The 23,479-nt window shown below is 38.2% G+C and overlaps 1 protein-coding gene across 2 annotated transcripts in view; it reads left to right on the plus strand.

Moving 5' to 3' along the window:
• Positions 1 to 23,479, plus strand: part of SMG7 (SMG7 nonsense mediated mRNA decay factor) — a 69,184-nt gene that overhangs the window by 33,633 nt on the left and 12,072 nt on the right. For both annotated transcript variants that reach the window (XM_081949569.1, XM_081949570.1), the window contains exons 10-17: positions 1,929 to 2,085; positions 6,606 to 6,676; positions 8,778 to 8,838; positions 9,819 to 9,938; positions 13,346 to 13,778; positions 15,640 to 15,784; positions 16,634 to 17,034; positions 17,951 to 18,325. In XM_081949569.1, the coding sequence (XP_081805695.1) occupies positions 1,929 to 2,085; positions 6,606 to 6,676; positions 8,778 to 8,838; positions 9,819 to 9,938; positions 13,346 to 13,778; positions 15,640 to 15,784; positions 16,634 to 17,034; positions 17,951 to 18,325 (1,763 nt within the window). The remainder of the gene's footprint in view (positions 1 to 1,928; positions 2,086 to 6,605; positions 6,677 to 8,777; positions 8,839 to 9,818; positions 9,939 to 13,345; positions 13,779 to 15,639; positions 15,785 to 16,633; positions 17,035 to 17,950; positions 18,326 to 23,479) is intronic.

Consider the following 23,479-nt stretch of genomic DNA (forward strand, 5'->3'; position numbering starts at 1 on the left):
ATCCTGGAATGACATTATAAGGCTGGAGTGGGTTCACCATTGCACAGACTGATTGTGCAGTGAGAAGAAATAGTTGCTTGTGATGCTAATGCTGTTCTTGAATTGCATTACTCTGGCGTGATCTTATAGCTAAATGTCATAGTTACTGTTTTTAGAGGAGAAATTGTGACTCAACTGAGTTCTTATAGATTGTGAATAAATTATTTAAGTTTGCTAAACCTTATGAGTCCTTATTTCCATTTAATCATTGATTTACTCCCTGCTTTCCTATTATATCCACATATTTCTTTTGGCATATTGGAAAGGGAATATCTGCATTTGGGAATCTGTTTTAAGGTGTAGGCTGTCTGTACCACATAGAATCCTGACATTAAAAGAGCCTAAACTATATAATTTTCTCCTATATTTTTTTTAGCACATAAAAAGATTGTAAGGTTGTGGTAGAGCCACGGTGACCATATTCACATATTACTATTTCATTTTTTGCACAGGTTTAAATGCTAAAACAGAGATAATATAGATAGGCCCTGACTTAGAATTGGTTGCTTAATGACCATTCAAAGTTACATTGCACTCAAAGTCATAATCTGTCTTCAAAGTTATGACTACTCTACTGCACTATCATGATTACGTTTTGGGCGCTTGGCAACTACCTTGCATTTACAACTGGTTGCAGCATCCCATGATCACTTGGAGGCATATTGTGGTTCGTTTGGTTTTTTTGCTGTTTGCCATTAAAAAAACACCTTTTGGATTAGCTGGATTCAGACTTATGACCACGTGGTTTGCTTAACAACAATGGTGACTTGCTTAACGACCGTTATAAAATTGAGTCTGGTTACTTTCTGACTTGACTTAAAACACCAATGACATACTACCAAAATTCTGGGCTCAGTTGTGGTCTATTACTCGAATATCACAGTTTGCTGTGTTGATAAGATTCTGTGCTCAACCTTTGCAATCATATAAACAACTTTAGCATTTTTTAAGACTCAGTAAAGAATAAACTTTGTAAAACAAGTTATTTCTCATGTTTTATAGCAATAGACTTACTGTATTTTTTGGAATATAAGATGCACCTTTTTCCCTCCAAAAAGAGACTGAAAATCTGGGTGCGTCTTATACACTGAATGCAGCATTTTTTGCCTCCTGAAACCCCGCCCCTTCACCAAAATGGCCGTGCAGAGCCTGTAGAAGGCTTTCAGACAGCTCCTGGGACTGAGGAGGACAGAAATGAGTGAAAAACGGACTGTTTTTTGCTCCGTTTTGCCCCCCCCCAACCCCCAGGAGCACTCTATAAGCCTCCTACAGGCTATGCATGCAATTTTTTTGACAAAAACGGGCCCGTTTTCTGCTCATTTTTTGGGGGGGGCAACCCCACAGGAGCACTCTGCAAACCGCCTAAAGGCTATTCATGCCTTTTTTGGGGAGGGGGAATGGGCCGTTTTTTGCAAAAAAACGGACCATTTTTGGAAGGTCTGCAGAGTACAAAAACTTTTTTTTCAATTTGCGTCTTCGAAACCTTGGTGCGTCTTGTACTCCGGTGCGTCTTATACTCTGAAAAATACGGTATATACCACTTTACAGTGCTTTACAGCCCTCTCTAAGTGGTTTACAGAGTCAGCATATTGCCCCCAACAATTTGGGTCCTCATTTTATCCACCTCATAAGGATGGAAGGATTTTATATTAATAATTTTATAAAAATATTAGATATTGTGAATATCTGTTACATACACTTTTTTCTTTTTTCCCTTTTATCCAATATTGTTAGTTTATTGTTTATAGTTTTTTGTTATTTTTTGTTCCTGTTTTTTAACACCGATGATCAGCAAGAATTTTTTGTTTGAATTGTTAACCATTCTTATATGAGTATAGTGCTCAAAGTAATTGACTGAAAAACACACACTGCACTTTTGTTTTTCTCAGTGTCTTTTCTTGGAATTTTGTGCAAGTGCCCACTTCAGAATGATTACCAAGAAGAATCTTGGGGTTCTTATCCCCTTCCTGCACTCAAAGTCTCAATGGACTGGCTGAAACTCAGACCCAGTGTTTTTCAGGAGGCTGTGGTTGATGAAAGGCAATAGTAAGTCTTGTCTGTCTCTATTTTTTTTTCATTTTTCCGTAATTTAGATGAAGTACATTTGTAATGAATAATATAAATTTATCCTGATATAAATGTAATGAACTTGATTGTGGTTCAAATCTTTATTAGTTTATCCAGGTGTAAAATGCTACCGGTTTGGACCGGTTCACCCGAACCGGTAGTAAAAAATGCTACCGGGCGAACCAGTATTTCCGATGATCAACTGGGCGACGATCAGCTGTGATACATGATTTATATTAGCTAGAATCATTGGATTTCCTGCTTTCTAGCCAATTTGAATTGTGTGGCACAGCGGATCCCTCCCCCCCACCCCGGCTATTCTATTTACCTTTGCGGACTCTGAAGGCTTCAAAATGTTCCTTATTTAGCGCTGCGTGGGTGCTCCTCAGGCACACATGCGCGCACTTGGTAGCAGACTCACCCAACTGGTAGCAGACTTCACCATTGAATTTATCAGAATATAACATACAAAGGAAAATGAAAATAATGGGAAATTAGAGGAGGCGAAAAGGATAAAGAGAAAGTGTGGGATTGAAGGATAAAAATAAAAAATAGCATTGACTTCTAATTCTTTTTAGCACAGTAGAAGGTAAGAACATTACAGACTCAACTTTTTTACTTTTACACAGTAGCATATACTGTATAAAAGTATTTCTATAATATTTCTATAATAACAAATCAGCAAAACAAAATCAAATTTCATTTTTTCCCATCACAAGCACAAAATTCAGAAGCGGTTTCCAAATAGGAACAAAATTAGAATATATTCTTTTCTTTAAATAAAGCAATCAATTTAAACATCTCTGCTTTTTCTTTTCTTTCCTACAATGACTTTGAACTGAAAATCCCTAGATTTAATCTTGTTTTTTCTATGAATTCTCTAGTGGTAGTCAATCAAGTAAATGAAATGTGTTATGCTATTTGCACTCCATCTTCGGTAGCCACTTGTTTCTTCTCTAACTTTGTTCACAATTTGAAAAGGAAGAAATTGCTAACTTTCTGAAAGTCCTATTAGCAATTCCTTGGTTTGACCCCAGATTGGAAAATGAATAGCTTCAAACTAAATTAACATAATTATCAGTCACAAATGTGTTATGATTTAATGAATGAAATATGTTGTCACTTTTGCGCAAACGTTTATTTTCTTTCATTTATATCCCAGTTTTCCATGTTAATAGGATTCCAAGTTTTATAAATGGAATTTCTTAGCAATTTTCCATTCAGGCATTTAGCAATCCCACATCTATTAAGAGGTATCTAGAGGGGATGGCACCAGATTGTTCTGCAAACCTATATATGATGAGGAAGCAGGATAAATCTTGTGAATGCCCTATTTACAAGCTCAGGCAAAGAACATGGTTCTTTGAGAAAGAACATGGTTTATACCTATTAAATTAGCTCCAGTAGATGCAAAGACAAATATTTACAATGAGAGGGGCACCAATGAGGTAGGTAATATGGCCTTCCCTGTACTTGATTATAATGATAGTTTATATAAATCATATGACAGTATGGGAGACCTGCCTTCATTAATACTAATGTGTCACTTTGCTTACAACGATTCCAAGGGAGGCATGACAAACATAAATATAATACTGCTACATCCAATCATAAAGTTAAAACAAAAAGACACATATAACACTCAAAGTTTCAAATGATAGAAGTCGATAATCAGGTTCCATTTGATGAGGTTGATAGTGATGATGATGAATAAATGTTTTTACTTGAAATCTAAACTCTTCTCTCATTTGAGCTAACTGCATTTCCCCAGGGAGCAAACTCCACAGTCAGAATTCCATCATATAAAAAATTGTGGATAGTTATGCTATCAGCTATTTCCACTTGTGAAATCAGTTATTTCCATGGCTTATCTTTAAAGCATATATCAGTCCTAAGTATACATGTGTTTGTATTGTAATAATGTCATTGTAGCTGGATTTCAATTACTTAGCCTCTCAAAGCTATCTAGTCTGGCTGTACCTCATGACCTATTGCCAGATACTGAAATAGATACAAATAAAGCAAATTAATAAAGATCAGATGATAGTACTCAGTCATAATTACCATTTAATTCTAAAACTTGAGCTGAAGATGATGCATCCCTCTAAGTGGCATTTTGCAGTAGAGTTAAGTTGAGATCTACATAGAGCACAAATTCCATGCTTTGATTATTCAGTGAATGTTTCCTAATACATGATTCAACAATTATAATGTGGACAGCTGGAAGCTATAATTATTTCTAAAGTAATCTCTCCTTTCCTTTGAATAAATATACTTTCTAAGTATTTAGTCTGTCAATGCTAAATGTTACAGAGGACTGGATTTGTGGAGAAAAATAACTTCAAATTAAAATAGAAAGATAATGGACGGATGGCACTGCTTTTCAAGCATGGGTTGGCTGTTTATGCCACTTCAGACACTACATTTAAAGTACTGGGGTATTATAGTATATCATATCATATATATTGAATCATTTTTAATGTTTTTGAATCTTGTTCGTTTGGGTTCTCTATCTAGTTTGAAAAACTGGAGCTGATCTCGTTTTAGCTTATATTTATGCAAAAATAATCAAAATTCAAATGAGTTCATAAATGTTTAAGTACCACTGTAGATGGCTGCATTATCCTCAGATAAAACAAGAATGAATTCCCTTGTTGACCCATCAAAAGGTTATTTTAATTTCAAGGTCAAGAATAGATCCTTGATCTCCTATACATAATCTCCTTCATCGTTTTCCTGTAATTCCTGTACTCAAACCTCTTGATACTGAAACTGCTTCCAATGCTAATTTAGGTGTAATTTGCAAACAGGTATCTTTTGATATAAAAATTCAATTACCTTCCAGAAGAGTCAGAAAATCTTTCTATTTTAAGATTCTTTGCCACCTACTTATGCAAGTTGGCAGTAATTGCTGTCAACTCTGTGGGAGTCTGCTTCAGACTAGAAGCAGTGGTATTCCTTTTCAATTTCAGAAAAGTAGCATTTCCCCTACTCCAGATTGCACACAAGGGCCTTTTTAGTTTTTTGACAGTGTTTCCACTTCAGTGTTACCTTCAAATACATGAAGTTTTGTTTTTAGAACAGCTGAATAAAACAAGAGACACAGAGATTTGCATAAGGTATTCCTTGTGTCTACTAAGTGAATCCCTGACTTTTTCACCAGTCACTCAGTTGCACTGCTCTGCTTTTGAACTCCCTGACATTTGGATCGTCTAGCTTGAATAAGCAAGGTTTTTAAATTAGAAACTGAATGTGAGTTCTTGTTAGCAGATATCATATTATGATATATTATATGATATTATACTATAATATTTTTCACTCAATAGTTGTTCAAATTGTTTTGCAATATAGTCTGTAAATCTGAGAAATCTAGGGTCTAAATCTAAGAATCTACTTAAAACAAATACCTAGCCAACAGCAAAATCTGTGAAAAGGGTGGCCCAGCTTATCTATCTATCTATCTATCTATCTATCTATCTATCTATCTATCTATCTATCTATCTATCTATCTATCATCTATCTATCTTCTATCTATCTATCTATCTATCTATCTATCTATCTATCTATCTATCTATATCCTTATCTATCAAATATTTGCTGGAATAAAATGGCGTTCATAGCCTTCCAGAAACTAAAGAGTTGGAGATTCTGAATACCTTGGGGCATATTCTTCTTCAGAATGGGGCAGCCACCAAGAAATTTTACCTTTTTGTTCCACTCTCTTCATTTAACATGGAATGGGGAGTCTCCGCATCCACATTTGAAAAAGTGCACAAGGCTGGTTGAATCAAAACAAGAGAGAAAATGGGAGCTAAAGCCATGTAAGACTAGCCTAGATGTGTTAGGTTAGTTAAAGGTAATGGAAAAAATGATGTGAAAGGTAAAAGCCTCCCCTGGATCATAAATATATTGCAGCATGCTGTGTCCACAAAGATGGACCAAATATTTGTGAGAAAGCTTTGGGTTAGACATGAAGTCAAGAACTGTGCATCTGAGCTTTCTAGGTCTGAATGATAGTGCCCAGTAGTGAAAAAGTCAGAGCTTCTGTCAGTATTCCTTAGAAACTGACTTAAAAGAGTCTAGAGAAAGGATCAACTAAGAAATTTCCCCAAATGGGATGCACAAGCATCCTCCAATTCTTCATCCATTTGTGTTGTATAGAGGAAAAACCAAATAGCTACTTCAGGATTGAAATAAAATACGATTATAAGACATTGTTTTATTAAGCAATGCCTGTGTGTTTGAACCAATGGGATAATGTGTGGCTGCGTTGTTTAAATGATACTGTAGACATACTAGTTGAAAATTGTTCTGACGTACAGCAAGACAGTTACTGGAATTTTCAGAAAAGGATCGGATAGAAATATTTTTTATAGATTATATCAGAAGAGATCTGATAAGAAATGGGCATTTGATGCAGTAAGGACAAGATATGCAACGGAACAGGCAATAGTGAGTGTGCAGTGTGTTATGTAAGTAAAACTCTTCTTGCTTTGCAGTGTTTGGCCTTGGCTGATTTCTCTTCTAAACAGTTTTCAGCCTCATGAAGAAGACCTCTCCTGCCCTAATGGTAAGAACACTCCCTTATGACATAGTCCAAGGAAGGCAAGAGCAGAGTGAAATCAAGAACAATGTAGTAGGAAGACACTGATGAACTTGTGTATAAGTTTAAGTTGAATAAGGACTATTTAGCTCATCTTGACATCATTGATTCTGAGAAGCATCTTCCAATGACCCATTAAATTATGTAGATACTATTCTATGCCCTCAGCCTGCATCATTTTATTTGCCCAAGCTCCTCTTCGGTGCCATTAATGTTAGTTTGTTTATAGTTTTATATTTGCCCTTCACTACTATCATCACTTGTAAAAATCATATGGGTTTCAACAGTCAATCAAATTATTGGTAAGTGCATAGAAATAAGACACCTCCCCCCAAAAAAAATTAGCAGATGAAAATAATGATAATATGAATATTTATAGATGTGAAAATATAGAATTTCTCAGAATGGTTATTGAAGCTGGAGAATATTCTATGCAATCTTAATTACAATTTTTCCTTATTTGCTTTTAGGCAGAATTACCATACATCCATTGTCTTTTGGATTAAAATTTTAATACATTTTAACTACAGGTAGTTCTCGATTTATGACTGGCCATTTTGCACCATTCAAAATTAAAATGGCCTTGGGACAGAGTCTGCACAGGCACCATGTAATGTCACAGTTACCTGTAGTCACCTGGCTGCCATTCGGGCTCTTAGCTACTGGCTCATCTTTATGACTGACTACAGCAGGCACATGGTTGTAATTTGCAATGTTTTATGTTCTAGCAAACCCTGCCCATTCGGAAGAATGGTTTTGCTTAACAATTTCGTGATTTGCTTTAACCACTATGGTGATTCATTTAATGATCACTGCAAAAAATTTTTAAAAAATGGCCCCTACCCTATGGGTTCCTTGACTTACAATCACACCAACTTATGACTGGATTTCTAGTTCCAGTTTTTAGTTATTAGTTGAGGACTACTTTACCACCACAGCTGGGACAGGAACATCTAGTGCTAAGTTATTCAGTTGTAAAGGTCAAGGTGATATGACTGCTTCACTTAGCAAGGGCATTCCCTGTTGTCATCATTAAACAAATTCCACCAGTTGTTAGCCAAGGGCCTACCCTAAGCTATGCCATTCCAGGCTTGGTCCCTCCCAGCCCAGAGCAGTAAGGGATTCTTCAATTCCCCCTTCCTTCCTATCCCTACCCCTATCTCTTCTCTTTTGCCAGTGCTGCACTCTGACTGGCGAGGTGGCAAGCAACCCTACATGACTCTGGGTCTGCTTTCCTCTATAAGAAGCCCTTCAAAAATCCCCAGGAAGCCCCATCAGCATAGTGTGCAGTCTCAGTGTGGCACAAAGCTACAACTGTCCTGGGAAGCTCCAGCTGCCCATGGAAGCTCTAAAAGCATGGCATTGCAGTTGAATAGCATGGCATGAAGCCACAGTCCAGTTGCATGGTGCAAAGCCTTAATCGCCCCATGAAGTTCCAGATGCCTCAGTCCAGCCACATTCACTGCTCTGTATACTCCCAGACCTATGTTGCCCTCAACATGGTCAACCATCCCAGTTGATCTTCACTGCCATCTTGCTCCCATTGCTATGAGGTGTGCCCATCCTAGCCTTTTGCAAGGCAGCTGCTGACCACGTGAGGCCATCATCTTTTGATGAATCTTCCATGTGCAATCTGAGGAAAAACGTTTTACACAGCCATCATTTGCCTCAAGAGCCATGTTAGGCATGTTTGATCAGCACCGGGAGCAAGAAGATGACAGTCAACTAAGGCCACAGGAACCACAGAGTACAGGGTGTCTAAAAGGCGTGTATAAGGGGAAAATAAATAAAGGGAGAGTTGAAACATTCCTGCAGTCGTAAGTGTGGGCAGACTGCCAAGTGCCCAGATTTTGATTATGAGAGAGGACTGCAATGGCTGTAACTTCAGAGACAAGTTGTAATCCATTCAGTACTACTGTAACTTCACATAGTAACTGCACATATGAATATAAATTCAGGACTACCTGTAACTTAAAAAGCACTTGATATTTATTGGATCAGATCCTTGCTTACTAATGAGAAGTAGACTTGAATACAGATGTGCATATTCCTTTGTTTCATTCACTAGCCACCCCTCTTCCAGAAGAATTTGAGCTGCAGGGATTCTTAGCTCTGAGACCCTCGTTCAGGTGAGTGATTATTATAGATAGATAATACTCATCAGTTATTCAAACAATATTAATATCCACCGTTTTCTAAGCTCTTTGTAATTATCGCCACACTACAAAATTTTGTACCTCTTCATTATTTTCTGTCGTACATTGTTACAGAATTATTGGGATTAAAATTCTAATTCTGGTTTCTTTAAATTTCAGTTTAATTTTTGTATATTTAAAGTTTAATCTCATTGGAAACCTTTAGGGGAATTGGTGTTAGTGAAAAAATGGATAATCTATTCTTATTTTCACTGAAAAGGATTTCTGCTTTTTAACCTGATAGATCTTTTGGTCTAATACTGACTGGTTATTTTAAATTGGGGTATTTTAATTTGGTTTTAATCATTAATTAATCTAGGCATTATTGTACAGACTTATGTTTAATTTGTTTTTATGGGGTTTTGTAATTTGCTGTATATAATGTTTTTATAATGTTTTTATTCTGTCTGTACACCGCCCCGAGTCCCCTAGGGGAGAGGGAGCAGTTAACAAATCTAATTAAAGTTTAAAAAGTTAATACTGTACAAGATACCTGTTACTGCTATAAATTAACTTCCTTAGGTAAATCGGGGGGGAGGGGGGACCTTGGCAGATTGGAGCCTATAAACATATGCACAGTACTTTTCTACTGGGAAATTGATTCTGCTACTATTTGCTTTTATATTTGAGTGTTAAGGTAGAAAATTACTTGAAGAACAATTGCAGCAAGGATGATAAAGCTTGATACAAAATACATAAACATTGTGCAAGTATTTATCTGAAACAGAATATTAAAACTATCTTAAAATGGGACTCTTTCTATCCCTATCATCTGCAAATTCTGTGTAATTACTTTCTCACTTAAAGGGAAACTTTAGATAACTAATCAGACCACTACATGTTAGACCTGCATGTACCCCTCTTGTTTCTGATTCATAATCCGAATGTCCGATTTTTATTTTTGTCACAATCAGGAACTTGGATTTCTCTAAAGGCCATCAGGGGATTACTGGAGACAAAGAAGGGCAGCATCGCCGTATACGGCAACAACGCCTGGTCTTCACAGGAAAATGGATTGCTGACAATCAGCCAAGGTATCTGTATAGCTGCTACTGTCATCCTATACCTTTCACCCATGATGGTACTCTTAATGACAGGTGTTAAAACTTGAAATGAAGGTATAATTGTGGACACTAATAATTTCATTTAACACTTAACACAAGGCGGTAATACGGGAATGGTAGATGCTTAAAATGTGCATAATAAGTATGTGTTTTTCAGGGCTTAGAGACCTTTTTTAGGAACTTAAAGCTATAATTTAGTTTAATATAACAGGTAGTCCTCATTTAATTTAAGTTCCTTAATTCCCATAATAAGGACCAACAAATTCATTCCTAATCAAAGCAATGTTTCATAACTGCCCCACAGTAGTTTTGGCAGTTCCTTTGGCTATAAATCCTGCTTGGTCATTCCATAAGGACTCAACACTATCCGAGCTGTTCCTGGCACTGTCCTTCCCATTCCTGAGCCTCGGTCCTTCCAAGGCAGGGAACTATTTCAGTTCCCCCCATCTTCCTATCTCCCTCTCATTTCTGCCCTTTTGGCCACCTGCTACCCACTGCCACTTCTGTCCACCATGCACCACTCCCAGCTAGGGATAGTCCTTCATGCTGCGCCTGACTGAATGCCCCTTCTGGTTGGGACAATCCTTAGTATGAAAGATCAACAAAGAAGGATCACTGAGAGACAATCCATAATTTGAAGGCTCATCCCCACTGACAAGGGCATGCAGCAAGGCACACATTTTCCCACCTGCATACCCTAACTCACACCTGCAGCACTTGCTTGCCTGCCCCTACTTCCTGGCACGTGCCTGGAGCACCTGCTGCCCCAACTAACCTTTACTGTCATTTTGCCTCCCACCTTTCTACTGGGCCACACAGGAAAGTATTATGGGAAGGTGGATATGTGCCGCTAACCTTCTGACTAAGCCAAACTTTCATGCTACGACTTGCCATAACACACCACTGCCAAACCGGGATGATCCTTAGTGCAAAGGGTAAAGATTGCTGCAGGACAATATGCAACGCAACCCTTTAGGATTATCTTGGTCCACAGGGGAACATGGCACAATTTGGCGCAGGACATAAAAGGTCATCCTGGCCAGACCAGAATATTTTTCCAGCATGATTTGAAAATGATGGGACTTAAAAGCCTATGCATAACTGCTTTAAGAATGACATTTGTAGTTCATTGGAGAGAAACCCAGATTTAAAATCCTTCTTCAGACATGAAGCTGGCTGGGTAAATGTGTGCAGACCGCTTCCTTTCTTATTATAATCTAATCCTTCCAGGATTCATCAGAATAAATTGGTGTGTCAGTGTAGTAACCCAGTGAATTGAGCTCTGCTGAGGATATCTGTATAACTTTAAAAGAAGCAGCCATCCTTTTGCTTGGACATGTACTCCTTTTTTTAAAGAAGCAGAAAACCACAACTGTAAGTTGAGAACTAGTTGCAACTCCATTTTTTCAGCACTGTTGTAACTTTGAATAATTGCAAAACAAATGGATGTTAAGTACAGACTAGCTGTAGCAACATACTGTATTTTTCGAAGACGCACCAAGATTTTGAAGAGGCAATTTAAAAAAAAAATTGCACTTTGCAGACCTCCCCAAAATGGTGCGTTTTTCACAAAAACGGGCCTGTTTTTTGTCAAAAAAAGGCAATGAATAGCTTTTAGGAGGCTTGTAGAGTGTTCCTGGGAGCTGTGGGCCCCCAAAACGAGCAAAGAATGGACTGTTTTTCGTTCATTTTTGCCCTCCCCAGCCCCCAGGAGGACTCTGGAAGCCTTCTAAAGGCTATGCATGGCCATTTTTTGCAAACGGGGCGGGGTTTCGGGAGGCCAAAAATGCTGTATTTGGTTTATAAGACACACCCAGATTTTCACCCTCTTTTTTGAGGGAAAAAGGTGTGTCTTACACTCTGAAAAATATGGTAATTTGTAAGGCTACACACCAGATTGAGTGGTATAAAAGTGTCCAGCGTATTGGGGGTGGGGGTAAATAAATGCTTTACCTGCAACCCTAGAAAAAGGAGCAGCTGCTTTAAGAAGTTGCAGATAGGCGCCACGTTTGCATCTCCTCTATGCCAAAGCATCTTTTTGACTTTGAATTTGAAACATTGCCTAACCCTAATAGTAGACTGGCTAGACAGATTGAAAGAAATTAGTTGTCTTTTGGTAAATCTGATCACTGACCTAGTTTGATTGCAGTTTTGTAATAACTCAGGCTCCCAGCCCCGACCGCTTCACAGCTTTAAATAGGAGCTGCTGCAGACTGAATCGGAACCTTGTGCACTTAAAGCATATGAATGAATGTAGTGGGGTTTGCTGCAGAACTCTCTATATCAAAAATGTTTTCCTGCAGTGTTTCAATTACCTCAGCATGTAAAAGTTGTGTTGCATGCAATGCATGGGGCCAGAGCTAGGAATATGTAGGGCTGCCCGTTCTCTGTCCCCTTTCTCTCTTTTACTTTCTGAAGCTCTTTTTCTTCCAAGACAGCAGAAAGAGAGATTTTTCTAGAGATCTGAGGTGATCACTTGCATTGGCCTTTTGAAATTAGATTGGAGATCTTGGGTATCGAAAGCTGCACGTAATCACTCCCTACCTAGCTTAATCTACTGGAGTTGGTGGGAGGGGGAGAATGAAGTCCTTGCTGAGGGAGAATGAAAAACAATTGCTTTGGTAAATGCAAGGTTATTATTTGCACTTTAGTATTCTCGTTATCTCTGTAATCAAATTCTCAAACATTGATCCCAGGTTTTAGTCAAAGTAACTTAAAATACGGTTGTGGTGTCCATTCTTAGTGAGATATTATGGCAAAGATGGCTTTACTGTCAGTTGTAATGGCCCGCTATATAAGCTCTAGCATTGTGCAGCATGTTCCAATCAACTGAGTTATGATAGTGTGGTGCAATTTTCTTAGCAGACTCTTCAGCTGCTGGTTTGAAAGAAGCATGGTGAGTTTTTAGGTCAAATGCTACTACCCAACCAAAGAAGTTACAGAATCTTTTTATCTTAAAAAGCCTTTGCCTATTAAAGCATCAGAGGAGAGCAGATGATAATCCCTGATTGCTTTAAAACTTCATCAGGATTACCCATTCTCAATTGGCATAAGGCAGGGCTGTCCAAACTTGGGAACTTTTAAGACTTGTGGACTTCAACTCCCAGAATTCCCCAGCCAGCCATGCTGGCTGGGGAATTCTGGGAGTTGAAGTCCACAAGTCTTAAAGTTCCCAAGTTTGGACACCCCTGGCATAAGTAAAGGTTGCTTTCTCTTTGATCCCTTCTATATCAGTTTTACTTTACTTTCAATTTTGTGGACTTTAAAAAAAAAACAATGTATCCCCCCCCCCACCCCCACTCAAGGTTTATGATTTTGATTATCCTTGAAAATGTATTGGTAACATACAGTTAATTGTTTTTTTTTTTTTGTTAAAGGTTGATCCAATGTGAAAATGAGGTTGGAAAGCTCATGTTTTTGACAGAGATCCCAGAACTGTTACTGGAGGAACATCATGAATCCAGACAGAGTCATGTTCTGCAGGAAGCATCAGAGCCACAGTTTGTAGATGGGAGCCCAGGACTTAAGTCCGTGCTATCTACAAGTCGAAACCTGAGCAGCAACTCTGATACAGGAGATAAGCCAATGGTGACATTCAAAGAAAACATTAAACCGCGAGAAATAAACAGAGAGCAAGGCCGAAACTATCTGACCAAGGAAATAGGAAGGGAAAGAAGAGATTATAACAAAGGGCTAACAGCCAATAAAAATGATGGAAAGAAGGACATCAACAACAAAAGGAAGAATGAGATTAAGAAATGTGGCATGGACAAGAGTCAAGAAACAGGGAAGCAGAATGTAGCAGTACAGGTATAATTCTTTATATGTTATCATACCTCTGAATGTTTTTATGCCGCCACCTAATTTAGTTGCAATGTTATAAAGTTGCCTGAAGCTACCTTTAAGCTTTTAGAATGATGCAGCATAGTGAGACAGCTATGACAGACAAATGCAGCTGGAGCTTCCATGTCTTCACTTCACTCCTTCTTCCATACCTTCGTTTTTCTTACTAGTGGCGTATGTTTCTCTATTTCATTGCATATGTATGGTCTTATTTTCCTTTCCCTCCTTTGTCCACCTGCTAGTTCTGTTCTTCTTGGGTACCTCTCTTTGGGATCTTATGACTCACCTTCCTAATCAGAGTATGTCCAGTTTACTCTTTACTTACCATAGTAGAGTGGGACTCACTCACTCACTCACTCACTCACTCACTCATCCATTCAATTGATTTGTGGCTGCCTTCTCATTCAGGTGTTCAGGATGCCATACATAACATTCTCCCTCTTAGCAACAGCCCTGTGATATAGATAGACTGAGAGAGAGTGACTCACCTAGGTCACACTTTGAAGCTTCAGACTGGACTTGAACCTCAAACCTCCCCAATGCTAGTGCCACCTCTTAATGACTACATGACACTATCAATTAATCACAGGGTTTAAATAAGCTTAATAATACCATTATGTTTTCTGAAATTAAGCATTCTAATGTTTTTTTAAAGTGCAAGAGTTATTTGCTAGCATTTGATGTAATATGGCAAATGTTTGCCAATTTCTAGTAATTGGGAACTGCTCTAAGTGAATCTGATTTGGGATACAGGCTGTTCTAGCATAACATGAATTCAGTACAAAGATCTTCTTGATTAGATTCTTAAGTTGAAAAATGTTCTGTATTAATATACAATTCAGTGGGGACAGATTGTACCTGATAAATTTTCAAAACAGACTATTTTGCTATTTGTTCACATTTAGGGGTTCATACTTTTTTGGGGTTGAACTACGGTTCTTTTGAGAGCTTTCCCTTATAAGCTGTTGCTTCTAAATAAAGTATAAAATTATCTCACAATGGGTATTATTTATTGTGCTTTCTTTTTCTCTAAATTTCAGCTTTTTTCATTATATAGGTTTATTAACATATTCATTTTTTCTGGAATAAGTGTGTTAGTGTATTAGCACATCTATGGTATATGAATTGCTGGAACTTTGAAGTTGCAACTGAAATTGAATAAAATAAAGCTGACATTGATACAAAGAAATAAGGACCAGGCTTAATTTCATTAAAACCTACATCTTATACTCTTGTGCCTGTAAAAGCTGTGGGAGTTTTGGAAACAAGGTTTCTAGACAGAGATATCTAGTATCATAAGTCCGGTAGCCCGGATAAGTATTAAAAAATCTCAAGTAATTTGTTTATCAATGTTTATATTTTAATATTCCAATGTGCATTTCAGAATCCTTGGCCCAACTGCTGGGAGTTCTTACCAGTCTCTCTATTAGGTTTCTTTTGAAGCTATGACTTTGAGTTCCACCTAGAAATTGTGAAGCCAAAGACAGGTTTGAGCTACCTCCTCTAGTCCACTGTGGAGATAATGGCTCTCCTAAATTCCAAACATGATCTTCAGTCTGAGCTCTTTTCTGAAAAAGCTAGTAGTATTTGTTTTTAACCTTGTGGGTCAGAGGAAAATAGTACATGATCAGTCTAAAATGTTCTGAGAACTGCAAATGTGGAGCTGGCCAAGGCCAAGGCCACATTCTTTGTTCCTGTAGAACAAATCCCTGGAAAGAATTGATATGTCTTATACTAACTTTTTAATTTTTACATTCTAAAAAAGGCATGGACAAGTGAATAAGGGCAAATATTTAGAATTATTGCTTTTACTGGCTTATCCCTTTAGGTAAAATCCCAGACCGAGTTGAGGAAGACTCCGGTGTCTGAAGTCAGAAAAACACCAGTAACTCAATCTCCAAACCAGGCCAGCAACTCCCAGTTCATCCCCATCCATCACCCAGGAGCTTTCCCTCCTCTTCCTAGCCGGCCAGGTAAAAACGCTGTTTCTCTAAATTAACCTTGGTATAAACTGATGGAACAGACAATTAGTGTCTTCCACATACTTCCCTCTCTTAATTCGAAGGAGAAAGGGGCAAAAGGCAGAGGATGGACGTATGTGTGTGTATGTGATTAAGTACTGTAAGTGCATTGTTAAATGGAATGTTCGCATTATTTCTAGAAAGTAGGCATAATCATTCAATGTGTTTACATTAAAAACTTTAGATGGCATTTACCAGGCATCAGTCTTTCCCCATTGTCTTCTTTGTCAAGATGCAGCATGAGAAGGCTTCTTGCTTATATTTCATAGTTTATATATGTGTGTGCGTGTGTGTGCGTACACACCCACATCCATACACAGGGTATGCGACAAAGAAGAAAATGTACCGATCTTTTCAAACATAAAGGTAGATTTTGAAGTAGAAAACATAATAAATGCAAAGCATCCCTGTATTGCTAGAACTAATTTACTTGGGTATAACATTTTTTTAAAGAAGCCTAAAGTCCTCTGAAAGTCACAGTGAAGCATCCCCTAGGATGTTAGAGCTTTCCTAGAATTTTCTTCCAGCAAAGTGAGGGTGTACACTTGCAGGCTTATGGCACAAACTTCTTCCTGGAAATATTTCTTCAGCACAGACAAATAGACTGAATTAATCCATTCCTATAATTGAATGCTGACAGATAGGAGAGCTTTGCTTTACAAAGATTCTCTTTAGCTAGTAGGATCTGCAAGGTAAAGAAATGACCGGTCATAATCTGTCTCAGTGGTTAATCTTGAAGAGGGGGCAGGCAGCATTATCCGATGTTTCCGTTATTAAAATGTGTGTTTTCTTTCTTTCAAGGCTTCCCACCTCCTGCCTACGTTATTCCTCCTCCTGTGGCTTTCTCTATGAGCTCAGGATATACTTTCCCAGGTGGTGTTTCTGTCCCAGGAACCTTTCTTCAGCCTGCAGCTCATTCACCTGCAGGAAATCAGGTGCAAGCTGGGAAGCAATCCCACATTCCTTACAGCCAGCAGCGGCCCTCTGGACCAGGCCCAATGAACCAGGGACCTCAACAGACTCTCTCCCCTTCTCAGCAGCCCCTTGCATCCATACCAGCTCAGGCAACAACCCCGTCTGCAAGCCAGCTACAGGTCCAGGCTCTCGCACAGCAGCAGCAGCAGCAGCAGCAGCAACAGTCCCCAACAAAAGCTGTGCAGTCATTAGGGAAGAGTCCTCCACATCACTCTGGGTTCCAGCAGGTGAGACTCTGCTAACTTTGAGAGACGAGAGTGTGTTAGAGCTCCAAACCTTTATACGTTTTGTACTCACATAATACAATACAAATAATACAAAGACTCCAACTTAGATTGCAATATTGGTCTTCCTTTAAATGTTATAAAGACAAATACAATCACTAAAGGAGAAAAGGAATCCACAAGGTAATGGGAAAGAGACAGACAAAATATGCTGCTAGGAAACAAACTAGGAATGTAGTTGAAGGTTAAGAACAGAGGAATATCAAAATGGACATTTATTAATGTCTCTTTTCTAGGCGAGAGGAATCAGAATGGTTCAGATTATATATTTTAAAACCTTTCCTACTGCTTCTTCTCAAATATAGCCTGCCCAGCCTTATAAATGATGAATTGGTATTATTGAAAGATTGATTAAACATATTTGAAGGATTACAACTTAATAGGCACTGTTGTACTTGCAGAGCTGCAGCATTGGGTCTTGATTGAAAGATGAGAAAATATTAACGGGTGAATCTTAATGTCAAAATGCTAGTCTTGTAGTCTGTCTCTGCTAAAAGTTTCTTTAGCTTTTCCCTGCTTGTGAGGTCTGAAAACTTTAATCTCAAAACCGTAAACTCTGGAAGTTCGCTTTGTAGAATTAAACGTGCAGTTCTGCCTAACATGCTGGCATTGAACATATTTTTATAATAAGGTAAATACAGTGTGCAGGGTATGCGCAAAGAGAAAAGGGTTGTTGTTGTTTTTTTTCCTATAATGCTTGAGATATCCAACCCTGTTATTTAATTGTGAGTCAGAGCATACTTGGCATCCATATCACATTCAGTTTATTCTATGGTTATTTGCTGGATCCTAAAATCAATCTCTTACCCAGAGGATCTGTATTACTGATAATGCTGAATGCTGGCATATTTATTCTTAGTATCCCCAGGGTGACTCCTCCAAGCAGCTCTGGAACCCTTCTCAGGTTCAAGGCCCATTGGGGAAGATCATGCCTATGAAGCAGCCGTACTATCTTCAGGGCCAGGATCCCGTGAAACTCTTCGAACACTCCTTGCAGCCTCCCCTTCTGCAACAACAGCAGCCTCTGGAGAAGAAAATGAAGCCTTTCCCTATGGAGCCATATAACCAGAATCCCTCAGAGGTCAAGATGCCAGAATTTTACTGGGACTCCTATGGTATGGCTGATAACCGTGTTGTGATGGCACAACAACAAGCCAACCTGGACCGCAGAGGGAAACGTCAGCAAGGAGTCTTCCGCCCAGAGCAGGACCCAATGCCGAGGATGGGTTTTGAGGTAAAGTAAGAGTTGACCATATAATATAGGCAGTAGTTTCCTTTATGCCACAAACGGACAGTTTCTGATGACTTACCAGACTGGATGTGTAGGCCAGTCATGTCTTCCTACAGTGTTTGCTTGGCATTCATTGTATGAATCTGTGATTCTGGCTCAATGGTTCCACAGTCCTACTGTTCTTATGAAGAGTTAACTGGCAGAGTGTTCGTGAAACCAGAATAAACCCTGGTTGTTTTGTTTTAAGCTCAAAACAAAACAATCTCACTTAGAATACTTCTCTGGAATATTTCAGGCATACCGTGTTCCAGTCAAGCAAACATAATGTTTCTTGTATTCTGTTGTTCATAATTATTCCCCTGCATGAAGAAACAGCACATAACAAAAAAACAAACCCATCAGGATAACTTCAGAACAATAAAATCAGTTCGGAACACAAACAAATATTTATATTAAAATGATTTAGGATAGGATATATATGTAATGGTATGTGGGAATAATTTTGGGAGACAGGGTGAAGAGACACAGTCAAGGGAACAATCAGAAGAAAGGCAACTTAGCTTCCTGTAGAAATGTGGGTGGTTCCAGTGGCTCAGAAGAGACCCTCCCTAGTTTCTTGGCTGTAAAGCAATAGGGGGTGAAATGTACTTTCAGACATGCAAGATTCTGTTTACTTAACTTACAATAAAGTAGAATTACCAGGGATGTAGTGGCTAAGACGCTGAGCTTGTCGATCAAAAGGTCGACACTTCAAATCCCTAATGCCACGTAATGGAGTGAGCTCCCATTACTTGTCTCAGCTTCTGCCAACCTAGCAGTTCAAAAGCACATAAAAAATGCTTGTAGAAAAATAGGGACCACCTTTGGTGGGAAGGTAACAGTGTTCTGTGCGTCTTTGGCGTTTAGTCATGCCAGCCACATGACCACAGAGATGTCTTTGGACAGCGCTGGCTCTTTGGCTTTGAAACGGAGATAAGCACCAGCCCCTGGAGTTGGGAACGACTAGCACATGTGTGCGAGGGGAACTTTTACCTTTTAAAGTAGAATTAGTTTATCTGTCCAATGTTCCCTGTCTGGTCTGCCTCACCCGGCTGACAATATACTATACTTCCATGATAATTTAAAATACAGGTAACCTCGACTAACGACCACAATTGAGCCCAAAATTTCTGTTGTTAAGTGACACATTTGTTAAGTGAGTTTTGCCCCATTTTATGACCTTTCTTGCCACAGCCATTAAGTGAATCACTGCAATTGATTAGTGAGTCACGCAGTTGAATCCAGCTGCCCCATTGACTTTGCTTGTCAAAAGGTTGCAGAAGCGGGTCACATGACCTTAGGACACAGCCATGGTCATAAGTATGAACCAGTTGATCACACGAGCATGGGTGCGCTACAAAGGTCATAAGTATGAAAAACGATCATAATTCACTTTGAACAATCACTAAATGAACTGCTGTAAATCGAGGACTACCCGTATATGTTAACTAAATAAAAGTGGAATGGAACAATCGGACTCTATAGTCGTAATCAAATGATATATAATGATGTAAAAAGCTGTGTGGTTTCCACAAAGATAAAGGGAGTTGAATGGAATCCTTTAGACACACAAACTTGGAGATTATAATCCTGCACTGAATATCCAAAATAAGGTTTTGCTCAAAGAATGTCAAGAGCAGTCAGGATTGTATTAAGAAATAAGGCCAGGCAGATATTGAGGGGTTTGTGATGAAAGGATCCTAAATAGGGGCACCAGTAGTTTGTTCTGGACTCTGGTTTAGGTGCCCAGAGGAGCTTACTAATTATCAAGTCAGCAAACAGGAAATATCAATAGGTTTACTTCTACACGGTCTACCAGCAACAGCAATAATACACTTTTGTGCTGTTTGTGAGTTTTCCTAAATACACATGCATGTGTTTATACATTTGGCAACACTCCTCTAAAAGTCATACATACCTAAGTATCTAGCTGTTACACAGTTCCCTTTTAGTTAGCAACATTATGCAAAGAAGAGAAAGTAAAGTAACCACAAATACACACTATTTTTACCACTCTCTTTTGTTCTTTAAACTTAACTTGCTTTTGAGGATCTTATCCATTCTATCCAGCCACAAACTCTTGGTTTTTCCCTTCCTTTTGACCTATTCACTTTTCATATATTTGTTCTGCAACTCCGTCCTCATTCATTCTCATTGTCACCAAGCCAGTTCAATTTGCTTCTTTCTACTGGTCTTTTACTTTTATACTCATCACTCATTAATTTAGCATCCATTCAGACAACACTCACCCACACTGTGCCTACTACATTCAGTGCTGATGTTCCTGCTGACATACCCAACTCTTACTTTCATAGAAAAAAGTGGACAAAAGAAGCACTCTGAACCATTTCTGCTGCTTTTCGACAAATATTAATTGCTTTTGACAGAAACCTGCTGAGATGGGTAGCTATAGAAATCAAATTAATAAATATTTAGTAGCTGTCTACTTGCATTTACATACCTTGACATTTCTTCATCCATTCTCACCTCTCACATGTATTCAGTAGTACCCATAAATCAGTTTGTTTGCTCTAGTTTTTTTTTGCCATTTAAGTAAACGACATTTTTCACTCATGTTTTTCCTGTGAGATTTGAATATTTGGCACATTAACATTCAGATCTATACTCCTCAATTCTCAGCAAGTCATTAGTGTTCTCTTCTAAAGCATTGCATTCTCTGCATACAAAAGTACTTAAGTAGCCACATCCTTAATCCACATACCTCTGATGGCGCATTTCTTATACATTTACATCCATAACTATGTTAAATAAGCAAGGGGATGCCACACATTTTTCTTCTTACTCCCTGTTCAGTGTTGAACCGTTCTCATGAATGCTTTACTTTAATCCTACACAGCTCGTATCACATTCAGCATCCAATCTGCAACTTTACACTTGTGCCAGACATTTCATAACTCAAGACTTCTTCACTTCATGATACACGCTTTGCAAGTCAAAATGCAGAAAAGAATCTTTCTTATATTTTTCCCGGAGAAATGCACTACAAAGCTAAACAAATAAAAGGATAAATCCTGAAAATTCAACTTTGCAGGGTTGTATGCAGTGTACAGGCACATTAAACATCTATCTGTCTTTCTGTCCATCTATCTAACAACTTGCCTGAAATAGATAAACAACAGTGAAGTGATGATATAGATATGGAGGAAGCAAGATGGTTTGCAAAGATTGTAATATATAAAGAGATAGGGTGGTATAAAGTAGTTTTAGCTATATTTTCTCCTCTTACAATTCTTTCACTTTTTCCAGCTTATGATTTTTTGCTACTTTTTTGGTACTCTGGGTAATATTGAATATGCCACAAGGGAATTGTGTGATAGCTATATATGTGTGGAAGAAAATGTGTAACATATCCTGTTTCCCCCAAAATAAGACCTCCCCGGATAATAAGCCTAATCGGGCTTTTGAGTGCATGCACTAAAATAAGCCCTCCCCAAAATATTGCAACACAGCAGCAGCCATGAGGTGACCATGCTCGCCGCCTCCTGCACCTCAAAAATAATAAGACCTCCCCAAAAATAAGGCCAAGCGCTTATTTTGGGGATCAAAAGAAAATAAGACCCTGTCTTATTTTCGGGGGGAAATGGTATTGCATTGTATAACCCATTGATCTAATTTTCCCATAGCAAAGATTTTAAGAAATGATGACCAACCTTTCTGCCAAACAGCAGCAGCATATAGACTTTCCCCTCCCTCCCCTTCATTAGGACCAGCCAATAGCTGCAGGGATGGTACTTTGCCTCTTGTCTTAGTGGCTGATGGAGAATACTTCCTGCCAGTTCCAATAATTCTGGGAGAAGGCAGGCAGAACAAAAGCTCTCTTCATTGTATTGAACAGAATAATAAATCTAAGAGTTGGAAAGCAACGTACTGTAGTTACCAGAATAAGGGATAGTTGGTCAGTACAGTAGCTTAGAGAGGCTTTGCTTCATTTCCCACTCTCTCCAGCATCTTTTGCCAGGGTGTAATAAATACATATGTATACATTACAATATATAAAGAAATAATTAGCAACATCATAAGATACTGCTTGCTTGTAGTGTAATGTTGATGTCCAACATAAGATTTTTAAAACGTAAAATGTCACAAGAGGAGAGGAATGGATCATTATCTGGTGGCAAATTCTAAAGTCCAAGCTGGGCATGGATTTTTCTCCCCAAAACTTTCCGGTTAAAACTTAATTTATTTATTCCCAAGCTTTATCATTGTTAAGATTGTATAAATCAATTGTATAAACCAATATAGGGGACACAAACACAAACCTCCTTTCTGTCAGTTGTTTCTCGACTTTGTCAGAGAAATTTTAAATAGAACTCCCCAAATGAAACTAAATATGAGTTGGCACTCTGATAGTGTAGTAGATGTAAAACTCTAAAAAATAGATTATAACCAGTTAAGAGTATTTTGAAAACTTTGGATAAAAGTTCGTACCTGCTTGTCCACACCTCCACATTAATGATTCATTGCAGGTTAAACTTGCTTAAAACCAAGGAAACAAGGTCGGCTAATTCCCCCTGCCTGTATAATTATTTATTTATCTATCAGTCGGTCAATGAATCAAATCCGACATTAGAATAACCACCGATCTCCGCTCCTTCCGCAAGAAACTTAAGACCCACCTGTTCAATTCAGCTGGCCTGGCCTAACCGCAGTTTTAATTCTTCTAGCCTGCATTTTAAATTTTTAGGGGTAGGTTTTTTAGGTTGTTTTTAATTTTTATTCTACTGTACAGCCTAATATTTAATTTGATTTTAGGGGTATTTAAGATTATTTAATTCTATATACTGTTTTTATCTTGTTGTCTGTACACCGCCCCGAGTCCCTTCGGGGACAGGGGGCGGTCTATAAATCAAATAATTAATTAATTAATTAATTAATAAATAAATAAATAAATAAATAAATTTATAGATTGGCAAAAGCAACTCTGGATAGTTCACAACAACCAGATAATAAATAAATAAATAAATAAATACGTTCATATATACATACATACATACATACATACATACATACATACATACACTTTATTATCATGAAAGTGAAAAATGCAAACATGAGAGAAAGATAAAAATGGCCACCTCTAGAAAGGAGCCATCTGAG

The sequence above is a fragment of the Natrix helvetica genome (genome assembly GCF_964273705.1).
Source record: "Natrix helvetica genome assembly, chromosome: 3".
Lineage (NCBI taxonomy): Eukaryota > Metazoa > Chordata > Lepidosauria > Squamata > Natricidae > Natrix > Natrix helvetica.